Source organism: Condylura cristata, unplaced genomic scaffold (assembly GCF_000260355.1).
Source record: "Condylura cristata isolate star-nosed mole 26May11 unplaced genomic scaffold, ConCri1.0 scaffold00032, whole genome shotgun sequence".
NCBI lineage: Eukaryota > Metazoa > Chordata > Mammalia > Eulipotyphla > Talpidae > Condylura > Condylura cristata.
Genome location: NW_004567133.1, coordinates 15,257,110 through 15,267,469, shown reverse-complemented (window position 1 = coordinate 15,267,469; position 10,360 = coordinate 15,257,110). Strand labels below are relative to the sequence as shown.

The window sequence follows — 10,360 nt, the reverse complement described above, 5'->3', positions numbered from 1 at the left end:
GACGAGGACACTCAGGTTGAGAGCTAGATCAAGGTCACGTAAGTCCTCAGTGACATCTAGGCTCTGGGTGCTGAGTCCCAGTGTCCGCTCTTCGGTCACCACTACCTACATGCACTATGCTCCTCAGTGGGTAACAGGTTTGCAAAGATTGGCCCCTTCCGCTCCTGGGAACGCAGGCCACCTCTCACAGTCCTGTTGCTGAGGTGTCTGTCCCCACCCAGAACCTCCTCGAAGCCAGGTCTGCAGCAAGGAATGAGCTCCAGGTCAGGTTTGGGCACATTTATTTCATCTCTTAACGTAGGTTATCCTTCTCACAATAGGAAGAAAGGGAGAAAATGACACTTTATTCTGTGTTTCTGACGTCAAAGTGTGTGCTGCCTAAGGGGCCGGCCCGGAGCGGGGTGCTGGGGTGCCAGGGCCGGTGCCGCCGCTCAGACGTAGCCCACCAGGCGGGGGGTGCTGGGGAAGGTCCGTCGCATGCTCATACACTTCTCCTTATCGATGCAGAGGGTGTTGGCCTTGATGGCCAGCTCGTGCTCCAGCCGGGACTTGGTCATCACCAGCAGCTGCAGTGTGTCCTGAGTCTCCCGCAGCCTCAGCTTGAGGGTCTGTAGGGTGTCGTCAATGGTGAACACCTCATTCATGAGCCTGGGGGCAGAGAAGGCACAGTCCATTCAGCCGCTGGCCAGAGGTGCAGCTGCTATGTGCCAGGAACTGGCCAGGAGGCAGCAGGAGCAGAACAGACAGGAAAGACAGAAACAGAACAGGTAAATGAAGTGAACACGCAACAGAGCCACAGGAAACCAGAACACAGGAAGAGAAGGAGAGTTCCGGAAGATAAGCTAGCAGCACCTAAGTAAGTTACACTTAGACGTGCCATGAGACCAGAGATTTCACTCCCAGTTGCACACCCGCCAAAACTGGAAACAGATACTTAAATACTTAAATGATAGTTAAATCACACTAGGGTTGTGATTAGCGGTGTTAATTGCCACAGTCAAACCCAGCTGCCCATCAGTGGATGAATGGATAAGCACGTGTGGGGAAGTCACAGAGTGGAATATTACACAGCTGAGAAGGGGATGAAGCTGTGGTACAGACCACAACCTGGGTGAATCCTGAAGACAAGATGCTGGCTGGAGGAAGTCAGACATGAAAGTCACACTGAGCAGGCCCCATTTTAGATGAAATATCCAGAACACGCAAGTCCTAGAGATGGGAAGTAGCTTAGTGGTGGCCAGGGCTGGAGGGAGGCAAGAAGGAGCAATGATGGTTAACAGGCATATTTCCTTTTGGGCGATAAGAAAGTTCTGGAACTAGATGTGGTGATAGCGGCATAACATTATGTATGTATTTTTAAAATGGCACTAATGGTAAATTTTATTACATTTAAAAAAAAGTCCAGGTAACAGGCCCAGCCTCACGTAGCTCAGGGGGTGGGTCTGTTTTGGGGTGCCATGCTCAGCCCCTACCCTGGCACTGGTATCACAGCTGCTGTGAATGGTCAGCTCATGGCTCTGGGGCCCACCTTCCCCAGAGGTGGTCCCTGCAGCGCTGCCCAACAGAGGTTTGCGCCACGCTGGAATGTGGTGGCCGGCCATCAGGGCATTCACGGGTTCTTGCAGGCTGGCGCGATCACTAAGGAGCTGGTTTTCTAATTGCACTTCATTAAAAATCGCTTCAAAGTAAATGGCATACCGCTGGGGAAGACTGGGGCTGGACAGGACCAGAGTGCGGACAGGGTAAAGCCTGGGTGGGGGTGGGGGGTCCTCAGCAAGTACAGGAGGGTGGGAGGGGGCCACATGTAGGAAGAGGGGAGAAGCAAGGGGAGAAGCTAATGGAGTGGGTGGGGCGGGGACCTGGGTGCACCCACACCCTGCACACGCACGCAGGCGCCCCCTGCAGGCGGCGGAGGGGCCGCGTCAAACTCACTCGTGCTTCCTGCGAGTCCGGTTCTCTGGCCTGGGTGGCGCAGGGTCCTTTGTGGGCGCCCGCCACCCCTGCCCCCACTCACTTGAATTGTGGGGTGTCCCTGCACAGCTCCATGTTGGGGCGCCAGGTCCGGCACTCCAGCCTCGTCTGCGCCACCTTCAGCGGGCACTCCTTGGCCATGATGGACCTCTCCAGCAGCATGATGGTGTTCTCTGCCTGGAAGATCTCCTGCAGCGTCTGCGGGGACACGGATGGGGGCACCCCATCAGGCCGGGGTGGGGGGGAACGGCGTGGGCCCACGCACGACTCCTTCCCCCAGCTGCGACACCCCTGCGCAGGGACCTCACTCTTCTCAGGACAACCCGGGAACCAGCTTCAGCACCTCAGTCCCTGGACACTGAGCGCCATGCAGGGCAGTTTGTTCTGAAGCCCAAGTGTGTCGTGGGCTGGGCCGATGAGTATGCAGTGGGCGGGAGGCTAAGGGACCCGCGGGAGGGGCAGAGGAAAGGAGAGAGAATTTCCTATTTATGGAGGGAGAAACGTCCCCAGTGTGAGGCCACCGTGGTGCCCGCAACCGGTGCCAGTGGAAGTACAGGTCCCAGACAGGGCTGCGACTCGAGGTGGTGCAGACCTCCAGGTGCCAGCGTGGGCCAAAATGCGTCATTAATTCACCTGTGCACGTACAATACACCTTTGTACTTCAGTAGAAAATAAAGTGAAAAACAGGAAAAGGTCAATCACAGGAAAGTTTGGCAAAGTCTTGCCACGGGTATTGTCTGTAAAGGGCGCTTACACGAATCTGCTTATGTGCTTTAAGTTTTCCATAATAAAAAATCAAAGAATGAGACGGCTGAAAAGCACCAGCCCAGTCCATGGCCTGAAGGTCCGCGCTTGCCCTTGGCCAGAGTCCCACAGATCCACCACGGTCACTGTGGCTGAAACAGCCCCACCCCAACCCGGTGGGCCGAGATCGGGGAGCAGGTCATGTTGTCCAACCGTTTTTTGGGGGAGGTATAAAATACCCTCAAATTATAACAGGGTGATTGTTTTAGCTGGTTTGGGTCCACAGACAATTTTCAACGCCGGAAAAAGCCTAGAAAGAGCTTCCACCAGTTCCAGAGGACAAAGCCAGGCCCACCACCCACGGTGCGAAGGGACAGGCAGTTCTGGGCAGCCAGGGGGGCTGCTGCCTCCTCAGACACCACAGAGGCGAGAGCTGGGCCCCTGCGGCCCCCTGCGGCCCCCTGCGAGCCCCGAGCCCCGGAGTGGGGAGTGGAGCTGCCTGGCTGGTTAAACATTGCCTTGCCGGGGAGAATGTTCCCGTCAGCGTGTTCCGCGCCCGCGTGTGAGCTGGCGGGTAAACACTTCAGCGGGGCACCTTTCCGACGTCCTGGGGATTTTCCTCATAAACCTGCCGCTGTGTGTGGAGGGGGGGAGTGGGGGTACAGACAGGCAAAGCTCAGAAAGCACACCCCAGCCTAGACTAGAAAACTTGGCCCTCTGCAGGTGAACACTGCACTGCTGTGGGACCAGCCACAGCCCAGGTGGGTCTCCCCGCGGGGCCGGGCCCGTGGCTGGGCCCCGACATCGAATTTAGCTGCTGGAGGCTGTCAGGCACATGAAGGGCAGGGCTGGGTGCTGGGTGCTGCTGGGGAACCTGGGTCCCCACCCCCTCCATCCCCCACATCCCTGCCTCCAGTGGCTCCTGTGATTTACCACCCGCCCAGCGCCTGTCCCCAGTTCAAGGCTTGGCCAGCCTCCAGGGGCATCTGAGCCCTGCCTCTCGGGTCTTGGAAAGAGGGTGCACTCGTTCCCACGCTCAATCATTTCTTCCTTCACTCATCAGCCTCAGGAGTCACGGGGTCACCAGGACAGTGTTCGTGTGCACACTGGCACCAAGAACCTTCCCAGGCAGGGACACAGCAGTGAGGGGATCAGGGAAAACTCCTCCCGGCCTCCTGGGCCTCCGGCCTCCCGGGGTTTCCCCTCCAAGGATCATTCCTTCAGGCACCAGGAAACATCCAGTGCTTCTGCAGCCCAACAGCACTCTCTCAGCAACACAAGGTTTCAAGCGCCTTCCCCCCACCTCTGTAAAAGACATGTTGGGGTGCCTTTGATGTGCAGGACATTCAGTGTGCCACAACGGCGGCACCCAGTCCCTGTTTCAGTTCTTCTGGGGTCCCCATGAGAGCATGGAAGAGAGGCCCACGTTGGGGGTGCTGGGGAAGGCAGCCTGCAAGCCCCACCCCTACCCCCACCCCCACCCCGCCCCACAGCAGCTCCCTCCCTCTGGCCTCCAGGACCCTGCCCCCATCCATTCACCTTTCTGGCCCCCTCTGCCCAAGGCTGATGGTTCCAGGTGATATAAAATGTGTCTGAACTAAGGGCTGCCGTTTAAACAGAGACAGGACAGTCAGGCGGAGTCCTGACAAAATCCCGAAGGTGACCCAGCAGTGAGAACCTGGGGAGCCCTGACCCTGGGGGTGACACGTGAGTCAGCCTTCACTTGGGGCTCCTGGAGGTGCCCAAGCTAGCAGGGACCGTGTGTGAGCATCTGCGCAGGTGACAGCCTCTAGGGGGCCGTGGGGAGCTGGTGGACAGGGGCCCACGGGTGAACGTGTAACAGGGGGGTCCCTCGGAAAAAGGGAAGTTCCAGGTTCCCTGCCCCACCCAGAAGGAGGGTGGAGCTGAGCAGAGATAAAGGAGAGAAGAGAAGGAAGCAGGAGAGAGAAGGAGGAGACCCGAGGAAGCTACATGGAGCAGCGAGCATGTGATGAAGAAGCCGGGCTTGTTTCCTGACCCTGGGCTGGCTAAGGCAGATGTGGGGGAGAGACCCGTGGGGAGGTGACTGTGGCAGCGTTTATCTTGATTTTGATGTTGCTCTTTTCCTCCCAGATTTGTCTGGCCATGTCTGACCCTTTTTCATGGGTCCCGGCCAGAAGGTGCTTTGGGCTCGTGGCGGGCTTTCAGGCCTTGCTTTGGGCCCATCCCTTTTGGGTTGACTTTTGCCCACGAGGGGACGGGTCACTGCAGGTGTTTGATTTAGAAGTTCTATTCTTTGTGTTCCGTATTGTATTAAAGTCCCTTTTCATTAAAGTTTTATATGTTTTGTCTTGTTGCGGCGGATGGCAGAACCCACGTAGAGCAGGCAGGTTTTGGGGCTTCAGGGGTGTCCCTCTCCCCTTGTCCTCTAACAGAATTGGGGTGCCCTATAACAAACGGACACTGTGCAGGCCCCTTGGGGCTGGCGGGGAAGCGGCAGGAACCCGCCTGCTCACCTCTCCGCATCCATCACTTGCACCCCGTCCCCGCTGGCATTTCGTGAGTGGGCCTGCCTGTGGGTTTCCAGAGGGTAGGGGTTTTCCAGAATTGGCCACTCTAGAACCAACCGATGACTCACACCACGGCAAATCTGCCCGGGCAGGTGCACGTTCCTCCGAAGAATGTTCCCACCCCCTCTTATCTGCTGTCCCACACAGCTGGGTCGTGCTCACCAGGAGGGAAAGCCACGTGCCCACACATGCACGGCCCCGTCGTGGGGCAGTGTCTGCCACCCCGAGTCCTGCCAGCCTGTGCACCCCCGGGAGCCCCGGAACTGAAGGTGACTAAGTCTCTAGAAGTCTGAGGAATGCAACCCTAAAGGCCAGGAGCCAGAGGTCAGGCCCGAAGACAGACTACCTTGACCTTCACACTAAGGACGCTAGGAACTGCCCGGCCCTCGCCAGGCTCCAAGCTCCAGGGAGAGTTTCCCCAGGGCACCTGAGTACCGGTTGGTCCCTGGCCCCCAGATTCCATGATGTCCTCTGGGAGGGGAGCCCCAAGAGGCCGACTCACATGTCCCAGCAAGTCCTTCCCTGGTACACCCCAGACCTACGGGCCCTGGGGACTCAACGTGCCAAGGCTGTTCCCCTGGTATCACATGGGGGACAGGGCGGGGTGGGGGGGAGACCAATGCCCACAAACTGGAGAGGGGACGTGGCTGCAGGGTGATCTCCACAGCTGACCGATGCAGGACTAGCTGCACAAGCCTTCAAACAGTGGGAAGAGCGGTCCCGCACACAACCCTTGGAAGCTCGTTTCAATCAAGAGGCCTCAGCTGAGGAGAGAGACAGACGCTATCCCAGCGCCCTCCAGGGTGGCCCTCGGGAGAGCAAATGGACTCAAGGCCACACCAACAGGCTTTTAGAGTCTAAGACCAAGTTACTGGTCACCAGAAGGGGGCGGGGGCAGGAGGGAGAGGGGTAAAAGGGGCCAGCTGTGGGGGTGGGGGTGGGGGTGGGACCCAGTGGGACCCACCCCAGGGCTGGACTTCGTGCCGTGTACACATTGCATTATAACGCTGTGGCGCTGTGACGGGTCTGCATGTTCAAAACCATCGTGACTTCAACGAAATGTTTTTTTTTTTGTTTTGTTTTGTTTTTTAAAAGAAAACAAAACCCTAAAGCAATAATCAGGAGCTCCGGATTTGACAAGAAAACAGACACCCTGGGAGAAGGGAGAAAAGGGAGAACTGTGTGGTGGGAGTGGAGGGGGGAAACAGACCTGAGCCAGGTGCCTCCTGTTAGCGGGATGAGCCAAGATCCAGCGCCAAAAACTCTCCGCCTGCACCGCCACAGGGGAAGCAACCCCACAGCCCTCAAGGGTCAGGCTCCTCACAAATACCGACAAAGGCTTTACAGAGGACGTCAGTTAAATAACACGGTTACCAGCGAACGAGACCGAGTCTCAAACTTGGTGGCGCCTGCAGTTTTAAAAACCACAGCTGCTTCCCCCAGAGGTCTCCAGCCCCTGTCTGGGTGCAGCCCCCGGACCTTCCAGGGGCCCAGGTCAGGGTGACCTAGGAGACAGGCTGACTGGGCAGCTGACAGAGACGCAGAAGCCCTCGGGGCAGGATGCAGATGACTGAAAGAGGGACCTGCCTCTGTGCCTGGCTCAGGTGTGCTGCCTTGGCGGGAAGCCCCAGCGGGGTAGAGAGACTGATTTCACACAGAGGCTGTGAGGGTGACCTGTGCTCTAGGGACTGGGCATCCAGGGGAGTCACGTCGGGGGCAGGCGGTGGGGGCGCCGGGGGCAATGCCGGTTGCAGGGCGGATCTCCACAGCTGATCCAGGCAGGGCTAGCTGCACAAGCAGAGGGTGGGCCTTCGAACAGTGGCAAGAGGCCCTGCCTGGTGGTGCAACAGCTTAGGACGCAGCACTGCAAGCTGGCCACAGCTGCTTCGGTGCGGGTTCCATCCCCTGCCCTGGAGGTGACCCACAGGGCGCCGCAGACCTCTCCTGACCCGCCGCTGCGCCCCTCAGCTATGTACTTCCTCTATCTGCCTGTTCTGCTCCCCACTCTGCCTCCAGTGGAGCGTCTCACTGCCCCCGCACCTCTTGGCCTGTACCCCAGTTCAGTGTGCATAAATAAATAACTCTTAAAAAAACAAACAGTGGGAAGAGCAGGAGGCAGAGAGGTCATTATACAGCCTCTTGGAATCATGGTTCAATCAAGAGGCCTCCTGAGAGTAGGGTAGGGTCCTAGGGCCTCAGGGTTTGGGGGCTTCAGGGGGTGGGGGAGGGAATCTGAGGTCAATAACTGTGGAAACCTGCTGTGCCAGCCCCCAGTCCCAACAACTGTGCCCTCAACACAGCATGGCCTGGGCCACCCAGGAGCCTGTCGACGCAGGGCGGAGGCTCAGCGCACCAGCCCGGCGCCCCCAGACCCAGGGCATCTGTGACACAAATATGTATGCACGTGTCCAGCATGTTTGTGCAGAGAGAGCGTCCCAAGCATTCCACCCTCTCCGTCACCCGCCTGCTCACCAACCTACCAGGCTCAGAGACGTCTGCCCTCCGGTCCACATCAAACCTTGGACGCTCTGGCCATGGGGCCCTTGCACAGACCGGCTCCTTCCCCAGAGAACCGCACGACTCACATGGTGGCAAAAACGTCCGGGAGCTCCTTCCCTGACCATGTCTGTTCACACTGTAGTTCCCAAACCAGCCAGCACCCTTAACCCGTTTTATCGTATGTACCACCACACAACAGTTCTCTTATGCCTGGTGATACACAGTGCATGTGGCCTACTCATTAATGTTGCTCATCTCCCCTTTCAGTCTGCTCATTGCTGGATCTCCAGTTCCTGTACTAGTCAACGCGTAGTAAATTATAATACTATTTGGCACCAAGTAGTGTGTATGTGTGGCAGGCACTTAGTAGGTGCTCAGTGAGCGCTTAGTAGGTGCTCAGTGAGCGCTTAGTAGGTGCTCAGTGAACACTGCTGCCGGCTGCAGGCGAGGAATAGAGGCCGGGAGGATTTGCTGAAGGTGAGAACAGGGGCTGCTGGAAGTCGGGAACCCCAGCCTGACCACCTGAGGTAAGTGTTAACCTCTCCGAGGCTTTCCAATGACCTGGGATCACAATCTTTCTGCCCCCTCCCTCCCCACATGGGGATGCAGGGCTCTGGGAAGTCTCATGGAGACTGTAAATCTCATCACTCCAGGTGCGATGATGTTCACACAGCAGTGCTGGAGGGCCGGGGAGAGAGAGAGAAAAAGAGAGAGAGAGAGAGAGAGAGAGAGAGAGAGAGAGAAGCCAGGAAGTTAACCTTTAAGATTCCACAAAACCCTAAGTGGGGGAGAGGCTCCTCCCTCGGGGTGCCTGGCTCCAGCAGCAGCTGGGCGGGCCGTTGGGGGATTGGCCAGGAGGGTCACCCCATGGGCGGAGTCTCTGCAGCCTGGGCACAGGGCTGGGAAGCTGGCGGTGGGTGTGGAGGGCCTCACTCTCTCCCCATCCCCAGCTGTGTTCTGCTCACTGCTGCAGGCTGCTGCCAGCCCAGGCTTGGAGACCCGGAGGAGGGTCCTTAGTCTCCCACTTGTCTTAGGCAGGAGCCAGTAGGAGCCACTTGGTCTCCCTGAGTCGCTGGGATCACCAGCCCTAAGTTCAAATTCACTCCTGCTTTCCTGCTGTGTGACTTTGACCAGTTTTCCTAACCTCTCTGTGCTTCCTGCGGTCAGAGCCTCACCTCTACCGAGCCCCTTCCGGAGGCTGTGCGCCGGTTTCTGTAAAATCAGCACAACGGCAGGCCTGCCTTGGCGCTCAGAGACAGCAAGCCAGACGCTTGACCCTGCCTGGCCCCTGGCTCTGCCCTCACCCCTTCTGTAAAATCCATCTGTTAGAGACTTTTCCTTTGGAGTCACTGCGCTTTTTTTTTTTTAATATAAGACATTTGATGAATTTGTTGTTGCAGGTGACTGGGGCCCCCTAAGACAGGAATTTAGTCATTCTGGTGAAACTACTACCTTTCCTAATAAGAAGCCAGGCTGTCACTTTCTTACACACACACACACACACACACACACACACACACACACACACACACACGAGACAGTTAACTCAAGAACCAGTTACATAAAGAATGTTCCACTTACAGTCTCTGCCTACCACATTTAAATGTTCTTAATCCCAGTTAGGAAGAATAGGATTTAGCCAGTCCTCCTGGGTTCCCATCCCAGCTCAAACATTTACCCTCTACTTGACCTTGGATAAATTACCTAATAACACAAAACCTGTTTTTTTCATTTATAAAAATGAGATTTAAAAAAAGACAACGTAAAAAAATAATAAAATGAGATTTCTAAGAGTCTGTCCTGCATCGCTGCTGGAGAGTACGTGCTTTAGACACATATATACCACACATGTCCCTTTTGAGCTAAGCCTCTTCCGTTGCCGTCGCCTTGGTCTACAGCACTGACTGCACATGTGCTCACGTTCCTCAGCGGCCACCTGACAGAGAAAGGGCTCGGTCACGCCCCATTTCCTCCTAGCCCCTGGCACATAGAAGACTGCCTTTCCCAAGCCCCTTTGTAGCCAGTGAGAAGGATCCAGATGTTCCTGGGGTCCAGGGAACCTCTTTAAAGAGCGTGTTTGTGCCCTTCTCTTTCCTGGCATCTTCCCGCTGGTTCAAACTTAAGACGAGATGGCGGTGCTGCAGTGGCCCTATTTAGACCATGAGGCCTGGAGGGAACCCAAATGCCAGGATGGTGACGCAGAAAGAGGGCAGACTGTACTCCCGAACCCCCGTGAAGCCGACCTTAGACCCCTTTGACATGCGCGGAAATCAACCTCTTTTTGGGGTTTCTACTGCATGTTGCCAGGCCTTTTCTAAGCAGTTGCTGCAATCAGGATGTTCCGTCTTACTTGAGGGGAGAGGACGATTTGCAAAAGGTACTGAAATAGGCCCACTGAGTGAAAAGTTGCAGGATACAAGCTACACATGTGGAGGATCTTAGAAAGCTCTACCTACCTGCCTACCTGCCCACCTGCCCACCTGCCCACCTGCCCACCTGCCTATCTCAGTGAACGGCTTCCTTCCTTCTCTATCCACAGCAGATTGCAGAGTAGACCATGATCACCAAGCCTCAACCTTTGCAGGAGCTGAGGGCAG

At 56.7% G+C, this 10,360-nt stretch overlaps 1 protein-coding gene across 1 annotated transcript in view; it reads right to left on the bottom strand.

The window, feature by feature from the left end:
• Positions 1–405: 405 nt before the first annotated feature.
• TEKT5 (tektin 5) overlaps positions 406–10,360 on the bottom strand; it is a 29,534-nt gene continuing 19,579 nt past the window's right edge. Inside the window, exons 6-7 of the mRNA XM_004692128.1 lie at positions 2,015–2,169; positions 406–648 (exon numbers count right to left, since the gene is read on the bottom strand). Coding sequence (XP_004692185.1) covers positions 432–648; positions 2,015–2,169 — 372 coding nt within the window. The 3' untranslated portion in view covers positions 406–431. The remainder of the gene's footprint in view (positions 649–2,014; positions 2,170–10,360) is intronic.